The following is a 17926-nucleotide window of genomic DNA, read 5'->3' as shown; positions in this document are numbered from 1 at the left end:
AAACCACTCACAAAATAGTGCCAGGTTATTTAAAATCTTTTTCAAAGTGGGAACTGCAGGTTTGTAGCCATAAAGGTGCTGTAGTGTGGATGGTACTGGGAACCCAGTATGGGCTGTGTGATAGGGACTGGGCTTTCAAAAGCTCCCAGTACTCCGCCGTGTAAACACCTCTGGTTCGCAGTGCCAAAGCCGCTGAAGGGTTTTTGAACATGTAAGTAAAAGGGACAACTCAGGAACCATTTGACACCTGTTCTTAAAGGTTAAGAGTGAGTAATTCTGGAGCCAAGAGCAAGACTGCTCTGTGGCTACAACCCTCTTGCACCCCTTTTTGGCCAACAGTTGAAAAACCTTGACAGGCTGGCATTTACACAGCGCGGTATTAACTTCACGAGTGCTTATGGAGTCTACAGTCCTCACAGTTCATGATGATTTGCCACTTAAAATTCTGGCGAGGTCACTCTGCACCAGCCATTCAACATAAATTGTGGGATCTCTAGGGATTTCTTGGTACAAATTCCTCTCTAGATGTCTCTTTTCTAGATTAAATCTTGTAAACATGTTGTTAGTAAGAAAGAACAGGCATGGATGTGTGTTTCACACGCAGCCTTATTCAGGCAGTTTTAAAAAGATCAAAGCTGAATCTCCATGCAGTAGCCTGGTGGAGACTTTGTGGATGTCCTTCTCATTAGGCATTGACTCCTCTGCTCATTCTTCCCAAAAACCAGAATCTTCTTGGCATTCCAGTAAAAAAATGTGAGTTTTAGACACAGAAATCCATCCTTACATTGTGAAAAAAAAAATCAACTTCAGGTCACTTGAGACTATTGAGAAATTTTGGTTGTTCCTCCCCTCTTGGTAAAAGTGTTTCTCCACCAATCTTCGGACCTTTTTTCTCCTAGAAACATGAACCATGGAGAAAAGAAGTTAAATGTGCAGTAAGACGTCTCCCAAACATTTCTTTGTCAAAATGTGTAGTAGGGTTAAATTATCTGCTTAAATATTGACAGACACTCTAGGAACCTTGACATTCTGAACTCTTACAACTTTGGTAAAAAGCAAATTCCCCATGGTTAAATAAAACAAAGCTTCCAAAACAGAAAGCAAGGAGAGAAAGTCCACTAAAACACAGCCTACAGGTACCTGTGTGTACTTGCCAAAATGCAGAGCTGCTTGGTTTTGCTGGCAGCTGTAAGGGCACTAGAGCAAAGCACGGGACAAAAGCACCAAAAGAAGAAGAGCGCTGAGGCGCTCATAAACTGCTGGCTCACGCTTACCTTTAGCATCCCATCTCGCTCCCACTTGAAGAGGCCGCAGGCGCTGAAAGATACAGACGGCAGGTGAGGACCACTGTGGTGTGTGTTTGCTGCACAGTACGAGGGCCCAAAACCAGCCCCACACCCTTCCCACACCGCTTAGTGCTAGGGCTAACATTCCCGCTTTGGGGCGTGATCTGGTGACTCCCAACATGTTACTTGTGAGCGGACAGTAGAAAAGCCTCAGTCACTGTTTCAGGAGGCTCACTTCTTACCTGCAGGGCTTTTTTGGGAGCCTGTCAAGGGAAATGGCTCGGTTTCCACAGGGACATTTGAAAAATCGCTTGATGGCCTCATGCCAGTGGTACTCGTGGTTATCCTGCACACATGTGTCCAGAGGCTTGAAATAGGTATAATTACACTGTCAGGGAGAGAAAGAGAGCTGTGAGTGCTTCAACAGCACAGGAAACACATTCTGCGGGTTTGCAACAGCTGAACATCTACGGCAAAGCACCTCTGTCTTCTCGCACCGTGAGGAGCCCACCAGTCAGAGATCATCACCCCAGGCTTTGTCACTGAGTCTTCTAATGCCATCCTCTCCTCTTTGCCACCACTCCGTGGCCCTGCTCCTAGCACCTCATGGGGCACACAGTGGTCCTCTGTGCAGCCCCAAAACAGATAAGAAAGTCTAGCAGGGGCCAAAACTCTGGGAATGGGAGGTAACTCCTCTCTTCCTCTAGCACATTTAGGACAGTAACAAAGTTCCACTCCTCTTCCTGATGGCAAAGTCCCTGGAAATGCAAATAGAGGAATCCCACCCAGTGTTATGTTTTCAAGGCACTTTGCTTGTTTTGTCATGTAATGCGGGGAACTGAGGGTCCTGGTACAAAGCGCTTCAGGGAAGAAGTGGAGAAATATTTTCAGGATACCAACACCCCCTGGCATAAACATCAATTTGAGATGTTTAGCACAGCACTCCAGCCTGCCTTGCCAGTGTCTTCATGTCTCAGTCACTCAGTGCATGGGCTGTTCTCAGCGACAGGCATAAGGAACAAAACTGTCTCCATTTGATCCCTGCACTGGACTATGGCCAAGGGAGTGACAGATGGGAGCTTGCAGGATGCCGCAGCATCGTTTTGTACAATCCATGTTCCACACCCCTGCTGCTACCCTGGCTCTCCTTCGCTCACCGTTTTACATGTCACAACTCGACATTTCACTTCTTTAATGCTCCTCATCTTCTCTTCCATTTCTTCCTTTTTCACCAGTGGCTGAAAGTATTGTTCCTGCAGTTCAGCCTCAGCCTGTGGGGACACACAAAAAGAGTTGTGGGGACACACAAAAAGGGAGAAGCCACTCCATAAATGGCCTTTGGGCAAATCACTACTGGGCCTGCTTCAAGCAGACTGCAGTCTAGGAGCCAGAGAAACACCAAATATCTGTTGCTTCAAAAGTGCTCTACACCAACATTGAAATGAGCCACCTCTGAGATGTATGAGAGGGAGGGTTTGACTGAAACAAGCACACACCTATGAGAACAGTGCAGGAAGAGGTCAGGTAGCCAGATGTAATGAATGGAGCAGGTTCTTAGACAAAATATTACTCCTTAGAAGACCTTAAAACAACTAGGACATCATACCAATACAGCATGTCCAAGACAAGAGCCCTGTGCCACTGGAGGTGCTGTGTCCCTGGGAATAAGCTCAGCAAAGACCCCACTGAGAGATCCCAACCTCTTAGCTCTTCAGGGCAACTGCTGGCATTTCACAGGCTCCACAACTTACAAGAGTCCCAGATGGAGGTGGCAGCTGCCTTTATGTGGCCAAGATATCAAGAAATGAGGGACAAAATAGGCACATGGGTAATTTGGTTTTAAGGCAGAAGGATTTATCTGATCATCCACTAACCAGGAAACTTCATCGATTCTTCCAAACATAGCGAAAAAATCAATGGCAACTTGACCTTACCATGGCTATGGCAATAATGCAGGCTCGCAGGCACGGTGCCCTGCGTGCTCAGAGACCCCTGACTCTGCTCATCAGGACAATTTGGTGCTTATGACCTGTTTGGGTGCCTGCTTCTTGCTGAAATAATTATGAGGAGTCCAGACAGCTCCCTCATCCTGAACCCTCAGTCATGGCTGGATTGAGGCCATACCTCTTTCAGGACATCTGTGTGCTTGGACTTGGCATTCAGGATTTTCTGGAACTCTTCTGACTCCAGATAGGCCAGCTGCTCACGCCGTTTCTTTTGGGCTGGCTCCAGTTCATCCATATCTAGGGAGACAAAAAGGCTCAGTCCTACAGAGACCAAGTTCAAAACAAGGTTGTGATCTCTAAGCATGATCACTGCAGAAGATTTTGGAAGTCTCAGGTCTCTCAGGCAGATGTTCAAGTCAAACAGCAGCCTTTCATAGTTCAAGAGAACAGGAAGCCAAGTTCAAATATGGCTTCAGAAAAAATAAAAGCATTTTTAAAAATAATATTGCATCTTCTTTCAAAGCACTCTAGCAGGAATTTTCACATTAGTCCCAGAGGAGCCAGCAGTGCTGCCTCCCTGACTGATGGACAAGGTTTAAAGGCAATTAAGCAATTCATCCAAGATCACACAGTAAATTATCAGCAGGCAAACTCAAGTTCCCACAGAAAATTCAGACACCTTCCCAGGTGGGGCTATGTCTTGGTTTCCCTTGGTTAGGTCAGCCATGCATTGCAGATGCTCAAGTGCCGGAAGAAAGGGAACAGAAATGAGGACAGGGAGCTATCAGAGATTACAGCTCAGACTCTCTCACAGCGTGAGAGATTGTTTAGCCTATTTGGAACCCTTTAAGTTCTAAACAGACCTAATTTGGCCTCTCTTTGGCACAGCAATTAAGTCCTTAATGCAGCAACTAGTGCTCCATTCAGCAGGACATAAGCATATTTTTCCTGTTCTAGAAGCTCACGTTACATACCATTCTCTGCTTCTGGACCTTGTGGCTGAGCAACATTTCTCTCAACTCTTTCAACAATTTCTAGGACATCATCAACATCAGCTCTTTTCCTCTTGACATTGTTTGGGTCAGATTTAGGAAGAATTTGTCCTTTTGCTCGTAGCCGGTGTATTGCAGCCAGCTAGAAAACAGGAAAGAGCAGTGAATGTATTGGTGACCAGTCTGGCTCCCGTGTTCCTACTTCCAGAAGTAGCAGAGGAATTCTGTCAAATGGAGGAGACAAGATCCACTGGCCTGAGCACGGAGCTGGCCGAAGAGAGGGCCAACAAAATTCCCAGTTCCGCTGTACATCTAATTCACCACATCGCCGAACCTCTTGTGACTTCCCAAACCGTAAAATCACTCCTCCAGAGCTGTTACCAGGCTTGTTATCTCTGCAGCTGTGCTTTAGCTGCTTCAGAAATCAGCAAGTCTTCCAGAGGAATCAAATCACGTGAGATTTCCACATAAATTTGTAATAATTGGGAGCTAACAGAAAATTGCATACAACTATTCCTTTCCATACTTCCGGAATGCTAAGACTCCTTCCTTGCTGGAAGATAAATGTTTCTTTGACAAACGTGAACATATTTGTGCCAAGGAAAGGTGCAGTCTGCTCTGGCTAGAAACCAAAATTATCCAAACTCATGCCACAACATAGCTAAGGTAGTTTAGTTGACTGTTGCTTACCTGGCAAATGGAAAACACCCACAATACACTGCACTAGCAATGCCAAAGAAAAAAATATGCAAAGTTTAGCACTCCAGGGATTTTCAGCACAAATTCCCTGCCCCTTCCCAGCACTTAAGTTTTCACGCTTGTAAAACAATCAATAGTGACAGGCTTTGCTCTCCTTCTGTAAAGATCACTTCAGCACCTCCCATCCTGGTCCAGGACCTATCCATAACCTGATGCTTTAAGATGCCCCAAATCCCCAAAACACAAGAGCAAGAAGAGAAGGCACTGGTGGGCAGAGAAGCTCTGTCCCACCTGCATGAAGAACAGAGTACAAGGACAGACACACAGCTACTCCAAACTGCTCTCCAAACGTAACTTGCCCAAGGAGTGACTATGTCAGGTCATGAAGAACAGAGTATTCATGAGGCTGCCAGCATGAATAAAGAAGTGTTTCTTCAGCAAAAAGCTTAGCATCAGGTTAGTGACTTAAATGAGATGCCATATCTCCCCATCTGCTTTTCCCCAGTCCCATACCAAGAGGCTTCTCTGTCCCCTGTTCACGCCCAACTGCCCGACTGGGCAGTCTGATCCCACAAATCAGCAACTTGACTAACATCAGGGCTGAGCTGGCCTATATCTGATCAAAGACTCCTCTACTATCACAAACCAAACTTCCCTTAACCTCCCCTTCTTAATACTCGAAAGATTCAAAGAGCTGTTACCTTTTTGGCTTCTGCCAAGCTGTCTAGCTTTGGTGTTGGAGGTGGAGACCCATCAAAGAAGAGGATATCTTCTCCTTCTGAGAAGCCTGTGCCTAGCTTGGGCCTTTGAGGAGTTGACATTTTTGCAGCTTTGGGAAACTCTGCCCCAGGCACTGGGGAATGGAGTGAAGACTGTCTGGAGGAGGATGGGAGAGCAGGGCTGCTGGCTTTACTTGTGTTCTGAAGAAACCTTGTAAGACAAGAATAATCCATTGAAATAGGAACAAAAGTCAAAGAGACAGAAAGGTTTGAGAAACAGATAGGAATGGACGGAATGCAGACTGTGATTTTTTTCACTAATTGGCCTTTTATTCCTAGAAAAACATGCAGCAATGTAGGAATTCAGGAGAGTAAAACAAGTCTGGCAAGGAACTCATTTTGTCGCTGAAACAAAGAGCGACTTGAAGAAGTGACCAGAAGGAGTGAACAACCAATTGCTTTCAAAACTAAAATCAGAGAGAAGCATTAAATGAAGCTAGGAAGTGGGAACTGAAAGCACTTGGAAAAATGGGCTGCTTTTTAGAACAGGTAGTTAAGCAAGGCAACTGCTCGTCATAGGAGTCACATAAATGTTTAGGTTTACACATATCGCAATGTAGGTTGGACAGGTTCATGTGAAAAAACATCCTTTCAGAGATATTGTAACCAATTTATCTTGGAAAGTCCCTGAAATACACAATTGTAGGCTGAAAGAGTATTCGGGGGAAATATCGTCATGATTGTGCCTAGTCTTACTCTCCTTCAGGTTCTGCTTCATCTCCTGTTGGGCCTTTTGAGGCTACTTGGCTACATCAATCTCTGTCTCACCCAGGGTGGCTCTTCTGAGGTTCTTCTTAGGTTTGTTAACAAGACATGCACAAAACACTTGGCAAATCTTAAGGTTCAGAAGATCCTTGCAGCCAGAACCAGGACTCCTAACTCCCCTTTCCTACTCTAACCAGCCTCTTATCATCATGCCTTCCAGCTGCTGGGCACTGCGCTAGAGCATTTCATTCTCCACTGAATACTAGGGTATTCTATTTAAATGAAGTTTTAATTAAAATTGCAAAACACCTCCCACAGTAATACTTAGGGCCACAGTAACAGAACCCTTCCTGTGAAAGTCAGTATGTATTACCGCCTCTGAATCTCTTCAGATCGTTTTTTTCTGGCCTCCAGCAATTTCTGTTTCTGTTGCTTGAGCAGTGCCGAAGCAGAGATAGACTGGAAATTGGCCCCTTGCTTCTTTTCAGCATCTAGGAAAAAACCAAACCAAACCAAAATAAAAAGCCACTAATTTTTGCTCAGAAGAAGGCTGAATGATTTCAGGAGTGAGTTTTCCTTCAGGCAAAAGGGCAATACCTGCTTTGGTCCAGTGTTTGCAGAGGTTTCGTGCTCCAAAAGTTGGTTGTGCCAGCAGCTCCTTGAATTCCTCGGAACATTGCATGGATCTCTTTGCTGCACCTGGAGCAGAAGAGGCAGAAATACAACAGATCTGGAGACAGGAAGGGAAGCAGGCCTGGCTTTAGAGATGTAATCTAGGTTGGAAGAAACCCCTGCAGGTCACCCTCCCAAAGAGAGGCCAACCAATGTATCGGGTTGCCCAAGGCCTTGTCCTCACAGAACACATTTCTACCCCTTCAGCAATTTTGTGAGTCAGAGAGTTCCCCATCAGCCTTAGCTGCCTGTGGTGCTCCCATTGTTCTTATTTTTAGAATGCTTGAAAGCCTGGAAGCCACCACCACTTATTCCTGGATAATGAAGAGCAGCTAAAAGCTAGAGACAGGACCCGCTACATTTTCTGAAATGGAGACAACTGAGGGAAAGGAGAGATTTGAAGAAGACATCTAAGTGGCATCTAGAGCACATAGTCTGAATAACCTGTCATTTGCTCTTCACTGAGCATAAAGAGGGTGTAATATTAAGAGCTTTACAGAAACAAAATGGAGGCAGAGAAGATCAGTGACATCCCAAAGGCTACGGAAGGGACACACTCTGAAGATCACAAAAGAAAAGCACTAGAAACAGGCTGCGTACTTGGGAGGTCCCCTGCATTGCAGACCTGACTGATTTGTACTTAGTATTCCCCGGAAGCTTTCAAGACTGACAGAAGTCATTTATTTTAATCAAATAAAATAAATTATCTGGTTCAAAGTTCTTAAAGCTTCCAATTCCCATTAATCTGGCAAAGTCTTCTGTCACTGTCCAAAGACAGAACAGGAGACTTAATACAGGGGCACTGATGAAAAAAAAGACATGGAGCTACACAGTTGCTTAGTTACATCTGCCTTGCAGCTGTGACCTCAAGAGGGAAGAGGAGTTTTGATCAATTGAGAAAGCAGCCTGCAAATGATTATCTGTAGCAAACCAATTGCCAGATGCCTTCAGTGAGTATCAGGGTCCTGGGACACAGCCACACATCAAGCCAGCAATATCTGGAGGGCGAAGAGACTACACGGGTAGTTAGGTACCAATTTTCTGCCTGGTTTCCTGGACAATTGCATCAGCTCCTCTCACGACCAGATTGGAGAGAGTGGTTTGAATCTTCCTTTTCGGTACTGCAGCTGCTGCACTAGAAAGAGGAAAGAAAATCAGAACATCAGAGTTTTCCCATGCTTAGAGCAAGGACAGGAGCTTCAACGCTAGCTCAGTGCTTCAACAAAACTCCAGCCACCCTGAAAGGTGCTTCTCTTCTGTCATCTGTCTGTCTTTGGGGAGGATGTGCACCTAAAATCAAATATTAGCACAATGTCTAGGCTGTCCCATTTCTTCCTGGGTCGAGCTATGTATTTCCTACACATTGAGAGAAAACTAAACATAGGTAATGGCTACACTTTGCTCACAGTTAGTTCTAGGGATGGAGAGGAGACTGGAATTACTTCATTACTGTGGTGTCACACCAGTTATCAGAGGGCAGTGGTAAGGGAATGAAAGCTGTGTGCAAGCACAGGGCTTGATCCAGCTGTGACTCAAGTCCTTCCACAGCTGTCTTCAGGGGGATTTGGATGAAGAACCTGACCCCTCCATGCTAGTTATGAGATGCACACTGATCTACTGATCTCAGTCAGTTAATAAGACACAGAGTGTACTGCTGTCTCTTTGTTAACACACAGTGATACTATATTACTTCAGTCAAGGAAGCAAGGAGGAGGAAATACAGAATACACTGAGTCTGGGATTAAACGCAATGAGCCATAACAAAATACGGTAAGGGAATGGCACTGAAAAATACTCATCTCTGAGACTGCAATGCTTGGGATCTCATGATAAAGTTAATTTCATCTACTGAAACCCAATGCTGCCTGGCTTCACAAGACAGTATTAATTAAGAGGTAAAAACACCCCTTACCACAATTTAGCCCTGACTTAAAATTTTCCTGTGAAATAGCAGCTCTGTTACCTCATGGGACCAGGAGGATTACAGCAAATGCAGTGCACTTATTCCCATTTGGTGAACGTAGTCAAGTCAAAATCTAATTAAACAGACCCCCTTAGAGATCGTTTCAGGCTCACTTGCATGTGGGAGGGCAATTCTGTTCAAAAGCAAGGGAAAGAAGTGGTTTATCTTACACTGAGGCTGCATATGCTGCTGAAGAGACACCTCCATAGTAAAACCCATCCTGACACAGTCTCTCCTTCAAACTGGGATTTTTCCGACCAACTTTTTTGGGAATGCGGCCACCAGAGAAGGTGGACTGCAGATCTGCCCGCTTTGAGCTCAGCTTCTTGTACTGGGATTGTATATGATACTGGCAGTATTCACAGTCATTCTGAAAAGAAACGGGAGAAGTCTGTTGCAGAACACTAGCAATTACAATTTACTGCATTCCCCTCACCCACATTTATCCTCCTACAGCTAAACTGAAGTAACATCTCTGTTGTAGAACTCCAGCATTTGACCAACTCAGCAAACATATGCCCACACTCCAGCAAGAAACACAAAACTAAAATTGCCCATACTAATCAGTGCAAAAAACCCTGTGCATCGAGGACTTCCTCCATCCCAGTAATTTTAAGGCCATTCCTTGCCTCAAGTCAATTGATGTCGCAGGTTCTCTTGCCCAGATTCTGTACTCTTGACTCTGAACTGTATGCAATTTCTTTACTGGTATGAACACAAAAGAAAACTGACACCAGAGCAAGATATTTCAAGCACTAATTTCAAACTAATTCATCAGGTTTCAGAGGCAATCTGAGGGAGTTTGGAACTGAAGTTAGCGAGTCTGCCAGTCAGAGACAGTAGTGCCATAAACACACTCACTTAGGGTGTTCTTTAACTTTTTAAAAAAGTAACTCCATTCTCATTGACACTCATCTGCCCCAGATTTGTATAACTACAATTACCCCAGAATCAAACATTTTTTGACACTAATTAAACAGACAGTCAATTCCTTCATGACATTCTTCTGCCTTCTCCATCCAGTTTGTTGCCGGTGGCTTTGGAACATCTCACTGACACTGAGAGCCCTGTGCGCAGGTACCTCCCGGAGTGGGTCTGCAATCACAGCCTTGTTTTGCTACAAGTACCTTCTAGTGCAGTGTGTGGAAGCTTGCAGCGGCGCAAAGGAGAGTGAAAGGGTGTGGAGATGGTGCCAGTCATGGGTCAAGACCCATCTCTTTTCACTGCAGCACCACCTTTGCATTTAGGGAACTATGCTGCTGCTACAGCACCATCACAGAAGCAGCTCCTCTGGGTTTCATTTCTCAGTTTCTCCACCCACATCAGTTAAGTTACAAGTCAAGATCCAGAAACAAGTGAAAGAGTTGGAGCATCAGTACAAATTCAGCAGCCAGATTTTTACCAACAGCTTAAGGATGTCCTAACTACTGAGATACAGACCAGGTTCACAATCTGTGCACAAGGATCACCGTTTTTCTTCCTGGCTTTGCAGGTGCCCATGTCCAGAGCCTCACCCATGAGGAGTATCTTCTGGGGATGGTCAACAGACAAACACACCTAGAAAGAAATTAGAGCATGCCTTCAGAAGGACTGGATGGGCTTCCCTCCAGATATCACTGGTGTGGCTCTGGTCCAGTTTGGTACCTCTAGTATTAACAATGCAGTTCTAAAATGCAAGCCTAGTTTAAGAAAGCCATATCTCCTGTTCAGATTGAGAAAAGGTTCAGCTAGAAAGAAAAAAAGTGAGTTTATTTCTCCCAAAGAGATGAAAAGTTGCATTTCTATGCTCAGAGCCTCTGAAAACCAAGAACCAGCAAAGACAGCTCTAGTTGTGCTATAAATGATAGTCCTGTACAAACACTTGGCTCTGACGCCATCATGACAACCACATTCGGCAGTGGATGGGAAGAGGAGATGGACTGGAGCTCTCTGTCCCTCTCCCTATGCACATGTCCAATCAAAGCTGACTCCTGTGCAAGAGGAGTGTCTACTTCACACAACCGAAGATACTAGGAATTGTGTCTGCAGGTAAGAAACACTTTGAGAAGTCAGTTTTATTGCAGTTCTAAATGTGTACACTTTAGCTAAGAGCAGCTGTTAACAGTTAAATACAGTCCTTACATTAAATCTGGTACGACTTTCCACTCACCAAGAGGACTTTCTACTGCTTATTCACGTTAATTTAAGCAATTATATAGCTTAATAGACAATTAATGAGATTCTTAATTTCTCAATTTGGAGAATTTAAAATGCAAAACACTACATCACCAGCTACTAGATTGAAATTCCCCTTGACAGAAGTCAGTAAAAACAGTTTCCATTCCAGTGCAATTAAAAAGATATTTAAAAAATTTAATTTATTAGCTAAATGAAGCCACCTTATATGTTTTGATACGTACAGAAAAGTAATTCATCACATTCTGCATTTTTAGCTAATTGATTAAACAAGCAAACTACTATGTATCAATTTACTATACATAACACATAATTTGTTTAATAAATCAAATATTGCTGCTTCTCAGTCATGATATTGGAACGAGGAAATATTTTGCAATCACATCTCATGCTTAAATTAGAAGAAAGAAATGAGATTCCCTGCCTTTTACAGCTTTGAGAGACCTCTAGGCTGAAATAGGCATTGCACTGAAGTAGCTGAATAAACTGAAATGAAAATACACTCCCTACATCTGTGGAAGAGTTGACTGCTACCGAGAGCAGATTAAACACGTGAATAAACTCTGGTTTACGACTTCTTGAAGTTCCGTCTTCCAGAAGGCCAGGAGCAAACACTCCACACAAATATCTGAACGCAATTCAAACTGTTTAGGCAGACTGCTGAAATTTCAGCCTTCACATGTTATAAAGCTAAATCTCAAGCAGATATGAAAAAGTTCAGCTATAGGTAAAAAGCCACAGCTGATGGGCAAGTGAAAAATCCTCTCACCTCATCGGAGCCTTCTTTAGGTTTCATAGGATTAGCATTGAGCAGCCCAATGACTGTGCCTTGGTCTGTCTTCCAGTGCTCTTTGTGGACATCACCGAACAAGAAGAGTGAGACATACTGATTGAGATCCCGTAGGTCGTTCAGCCGCCAGATACTGAAGGTTCTGCCCTGAAACAGACATTTGCTTTCCATTCAGCTCTCAGCACAGGGATGATGACTGCATCTCCTCTTGTTGTTGCTTTTAAAGAGTTATTCTGATTTTTCTCTGCAAGTTTTCCTGACTTAGAAAAGCACAATTTGTACCCTCAGTAGAGGTTAGAGACAATATATCCAGCCACGCCACATAGCCAGCTCTGGGATTCTTACATGCCAAAATAGCACAATAATACTGCTACCACCAATCTTCCTGATATTAAAGCTGGACAGCACTCTTGCCTGCTGAATAAAGAGGTTTTTACCCAACTGAACAAACAAAACCAAGGCATATCCAGATGTCTGTTTCATCAATGACTTCCTATAAGACAGGTACACCATCTAGGACAGAATGGCCTCTAGAGAAATGATGGAAGCAGAATGTGTCGGCACATTTAAAACAAGAGGGCTGCCTAGAAAAACTGACAGTCACAGTCCTTTATTTTTTTTTCCACTGGCATTTAACATACAACAGTGGATGAACAGATCAAAGACAGATCTATGCTACTGTTACATTAGCCAACGCTACTGTCTGGGCCAGTTGCACCAGACAATCTATGGACTTACCCTGACTAAAAGCAGCATTACTGCATGAAACCAGATGAGTCAAGATCTTTAATACAGTAGCTTTTCGTTAACTACATAGAGTTGGCTGATTAAGTTGAAGACCTAATTAGTTTCTCAGAAAAGATCTTTTCACTTGAACTGAGCAAGGGATACAACAAAGTTACTTACATTATTTGCGCTCTGAGGAGTGACTTTCTTCACTATGACTCCAAACGTTACCCAGTCTACTTCCTCCAGATTTTCTGCAGCAAGTTTGCTCTTCAGCTGGGACAGTCGGATGAGCTTCCGGTTAGCCATTTTCCTGTCCATTTCAGCTGAAGACACTCGGGGTTTTCTAGATCAAGCGAAGGCATGTAAAAGAGAACACATCCATCAGCATAAATGAATAGAGACAAGCAAAACCATGCAGCATTCTCCTGGGGAGACTGCATCTCACTGTAACATGCCTCTGTGCCTTATTTCACCCTGAGATCACTTGAAACAAAACCTCTTGGTTCAGGACATTGTACAAATACCAGAAAGCTACTGATCATGCTGATTTTTGTCCAAATAGCTGCACTGCAAGTTAGCCCTGAGCCTGCATTAGCTCTGCTCATTTCAGGAATGCCTTGAGTAAGACTGAGCACGGTTTGGAAATCCAGCATGGTTTCTAGCGAGGAAAGACACTGAGTATTCAGAGACCTCTTGTGGCCACATCGAGTATGGGGATCCCGAGCGGCTCCCAAGGTTTCTCAGCATGGAACAAAATCTGCTCAACTGAAGCATGGTGGAGCTTTGCACATGCCCACTGCTTCCCTTCTCCACTACTGAGGACATCCTAGGGAAGGCAGTGCTAATAAAATGACAGCTTTTTTGTTAGGAAAGAGAAAAGGTGAAAATAGAAATATGGTAATAAGCCAAAAATCAACGTTGCCTATTTACCGATCAAACGGCCAACACTGACTTTTTGTGTTTCATCCCCTAATGACAACAGTCTACCCAACATAGTTAAATTCTGTCTACACAGCAAATCAGAAATCCAGTCCTCTGCTCACCACTTGTGTGACTAGCATCAGAGATTGTGCTTTCCCTCTCATTACCAGACGGTAATGTCCTCAGTCAGAGCTCAGTGCTGGACTGCTGACCTTAATCTCAGTCCGGAGAAGGTTTCCACGGACACTGGCTGAGTTGTTGCACCAGAACATGTAGGCACGTGAGGAGTCTTCCCTCTGGTCACCTTACTGGGTGTATTCCCTGCAGCAGACTTGAGGGGCTGGAATGCCAGACTGAGGACTTGCTGAGGAGGAGGAGTCTTGTTCTCTTTAGCAGGGGAAAAAAGGCAAGAAAAAAATCTTGGTAACAACAGAAAGCTTCTAAAGAGAACACAATAATAAGCTCTGTTCCGCTGTGACCAGTTTGCTACTGGCATGCTGACCAGTGTAAAACTGTCGTAGATGTGTCTACACCACTGCTGTGAACTAGATAGGCGTTCAGCAAAAGCCCAGTGTGTTTCAGTGACAGGCAGACTGAGAACGGTACCTGTTGAGGATGCTTTTGATTTCTGGATTCCTCGTTTGGCTGGAGGTAAAGGATTGCCCAGCTGGGCTGAGAAACATGGTGACTCTTGCAGCTTCTGCGTTTTCCTTTCCTTTAAGGGTGGACAGGGAGATTTACCTGGCCAAGAAAACAAAAAGTTATTTAAGAGATCTCAGGATTTGGGCTCAAACACTAAGAACTGCTCCAAACTAAGTAATTCTCTAAATAACAAACCCAAGTCAGGGTCCTACACAGAAACCCTTCAGCTAAGTTGCAGCATCTGAAATGCAACAGCTGGAAAAGCCCCAATGGCTCTTCCCCATGATGACCTAAAAGTCTGGATGTCACTGGAACCACAAAGCTGTGGAAAGCAGGAAGACCCTCTTGCTTTTAAATTTTCCCATATAATTTTACTACTACACCCAATGTGCAGTAGTAATACAGCTGTATTTTCTGGGTGTACCAACATCTGCCAGTAAGAAGGGACACTTCCAGCAGAAGACCCTGGAGCACTTCAGTCATGAAAGCTGCCCCGTGTGGGATCAATCCATAATGCAGATACCAAAACTGTAGCTCAGTTATTCAGTCTGTAGTTGCAGGAAGTAACCTGTGTGGGAATACACCAAACCACCACTCCTCCTTGCTACTCAGTGCCCACTTCAGGATTATCTGCAGCCTTGCCTGTAAATTGCAGGTTGGCAGGCCAACAAATCATAAATCTATTTAATCAGTCTCATTACCAGGGGTTTTCTTCTCAGGGCCTGAACTGGATTGCTGCCCAATAGCAGCCTTTTGCAACTGCTCCTGTAATGTCTTCATCTGTTCTTGCAATTTTCTCAGCTCAGCTAGAAAAGAGAGAAGAAAAAGGATAATAACGAAAACAGTGGGAAGCCATTGCAAACAGGGATTTATGAGATCCCTGGAAGTCTGGCAGTTTTACTACATCATAGAAACTTAGAAAGCAAAGACTTGAGCCGCAATACAGATTTACTTGAGCCTACACAGTTCACAGTGAAGGAACCCTTTTCCATACAGCCTGGAGCTGACTTCTCTCACATAAATATTTAACCTGACCGTGGTGTGTTCCTTGCCATGTCGCATAGATCGATCTTTCCTACTGAATATAAGACAATTTAAATGGCTGATGATTGTACTCCTTACTATAAAGAAGTGCTTCCAAGATAATCAAATACATGGCCTGGACACGGGAGGCTAAGTGGCCAGCTCTGCTCCCACACTGATTGGTATGGCAGAAACCTCCTGCTGATAAGTCCTGAGGGGGAAGGGAGAGCTGTGCTGGTGAAAGACGCCAGGATGACAGCCCTGAAGACTGAAGAAACATTGCTTTTCATCAGACAAGGCACAGGTACATAGGCAACCTTCTCTACTCTGCCCAGCAGAGCTAGTTTAGCATCTTTGGTTTAATTCAATCCTCTGTCTTTCTTTTGGGAAAATAGGTTTGGTGGGTTTGGCCATTGAGCACTGCAAACTGGACTTAGAAACTTTCCTAAGATCTGGGCACCATACTAAACAGAAACAGCAAGCCCTACCTTCTGCCCATTAGCTCTCTATAGACAAGATATATACACAACAAAACAGATAAAAGATGCTGTTACAGAAACCTTGCAGCTCTTCATTGGTCTTCTCTTTTGTCTGACTGGGAGTTGAAGTGGGGACAGTTTTTTCTGCCTCCTCTTCTTCCAGCAGGTCATCCACATCTCCAAACAGTGTAGCCAGGTTCTCCTTCAGTTCATCAATCGTGTTGTCCTCAGCATCAACCTCCTCAGTGTAGGATGCATCATCTTCTGCATCGAAGAGCTCATCGTATTCATCTGGTTCTCCCTCCTCGTCCTCTGGGGCATCTTCCTCCTCAGGAGAATTCCCCTCCTCCGTTGCTTCATTTTCTTCCAGGAGGGAGGCCAATAGATCCAAGTCATCATCAGCTACAGCAAAAATTAAACTCAGTGTTATTTCCGTCCAGTTAGAGGAAAGATGCCATGGAATAAAATACCCATGATACTCTAATCACAAGCTAATGACAACCAAAAGTAAATCAGAACAGCAAGTGGTATTCTTAAAAAACATTTTCAACTTTGGCTAAAGGAAGATAAAGGAGTTTCCTGCCATCTGGTCAGAGGGAAATGTGGCTGCAGACACTCTCAGTTTACGAACCAGGCTGGCTGGTCAGCAGAACATATGCAGGCTACTCAGTGCTGGCTTTTCCTCCTATGCAGCTGCTTGTACAATAACTGCTGTTATATAGAAAAGCCTTGGGACTTGAAGTGTAGCCAGGGACTCTACAGAGAAACCCATGTGGCTTTTAGCGGTGGCAGCTGAAGACAAAGATGCAAGGCAGGCAAAAAAGCATATCCTCAGATACGCTTTGCTCAAGGAAGAGAATAGAAAGCAAAGAAACATGGATCAAAGTGACAAATAATGGGAAAAAAGAAAATAAAGGCGAGAGAGAGTGAGGAAAGGGACAGACAAGCAGAATTGAAATTCAGAAAAAAACAAGAAATGTATTTAGCTTTTGCTGCTGAAGAAAACAAAACCAGGGAAGGGGCAGAAAGGCGACAACAATGAAGGTAAGGGGCAACCTCTACGCCTTCACGAGTGAAGTCAGTGCAACATAATTTCCTTTACTAAATGGTTTACCAAGTTTTCTGAACACTTGAACTTATTAACTAACATATTAATCAGAAGACAACCTTCCTACTGAAAGTAAAAGAGTATTTTCCCCCTTACCATCCATGATTTCACCAGGATTTCTTCAAGAGTCCCTCAAGGAAAAATATTCTCTGTTAGGGGGAGAACAACATTGATACTGTCAAAACAGATACAGCTCAACTAAAAAGACACATTGTGTTCAAGCTTCTCATTTGATGGTTTGCAAACCACCACCTTGGTTCTGTTTAAAGCTGCAGACAAGGACTCCACTAAATTTAAAACCCTCACATAGATTTTCTACATCTAAAGACTGATCTGTGCCAAACTCACTGCACCATAAGGGCATTACTTTTAGAAAAAACCCCGTAACAGATACACATTTTAAGAAATGCCTACCATGCTCTCACAGTAATAACCATTTCCACCTCACTAGTCCTGCACCATAATCAAAATTGGCATTTAAGTAAAGCAACTCTTTCAAAAAGGGTTCAGTCTTCAATTGAAAATGTGAGCAGAGCTAAACCCTGCTACCTCTTCCAATACAGTTGTTAGTCTTAAAAGCGTATGTTCTACATTTCTCAAGCTCCTCCATTTCATGGACACATCTCCATGAAAAATAATCAGCAGGGGTGGACATAAATGGCCACAGGAAGGCTGGATAAGAAGGAAAATCCACCGAGCCTAGATTACTCAATCCCAAACTCCAACTCTGTGCTTACAGGCCTTCCTGCTGCAGAGACTTTTGTTTCGCCCATAAACTCCGCTTTTAACAGTCCTCTCTTGTCTCTTGCTCCAGAATGCTCATTTTCAGCAAAGAACAAAACCCAAGAGCACAGAGGAGCAGGCGGGCCTACCGACCGGCCCGGGCTCCCGCCGTCCAGCCGGCGACACGGGCCCGCGAGGGCTCTCCCCTCGGGGGCGGCGGCGGGAAGGTCACCACGGGATCCCCCCCCGCCTCTCCCCTGACGGCCAGCCCCGGGCTCCCAAGGCCGGGCAGAG

At 44.3% G+C, this 17926-nt stretch overlaps 1 protein-coding gene across 1 annotated transcript; it reads right to left on the bottom strand.

Annotated features, from left to right (window-relative positions):
- Positions 1 to 785: 785 nt before the first annotated feature.
- Positions 786 to 17059, bottom strand: MCM10 (minichromosome maintenance 10 replication initiation factor). Its single transcript, XM_010122405.2, has 19 exons — positions 17006 to 17059; positions 15883 to 16203; positions 15001 to 15105; positions 14264 to 14398; positions 13870 to 14044; positions 12914 to 13079; positions 11987 to 12154; positions 10483 to 10599; positions 9213 to 9412; positions 8114 to 8214; positions 7005 to 7106; positions 6781 to 6898; positions 5625 to 5853; positions 4207 to 4366; positions 3411 to 3529; positions 2444 to 2557; positions 1529 to 1674; positions 1275 to 1317; positions 786 to 895 (listed from the first exon to the last, which is right to left on the bottom strand). Exons 1-19 carry the CDS (start codon positions 17010 to 17012, stop codon positions 812 to 814), a joined length of 2610 nt encoding a protein of 869 aa, XP_010120707.2. The 5' UTR covers positions 17013 to 17059; the 3' UTR covers positions 786 to 811.
- Between the last annotated feature and the right edge of the window lie 867 nt (positions 17060 to 17926).

This window comes from Chlamydotis macqueenii, chromosome 1 (genome assembly GCF_036417535.1).
Source record: "Chlamydotis macqueenii isolate bChlMac1 chromosome 1, bChlMac1.mat, whole genome shotgun sequence".
In the NCBI taxonomy this organism is placed as follows: Eukaryota; Metazoa; Chordata; class Aves; order Otidiformes; family Otididae; genus Chlamydotis; species Chlamydotis macqueenii.
This window is presented reverse-complemented; position numbering and strand designations above follow the sequence as displayed.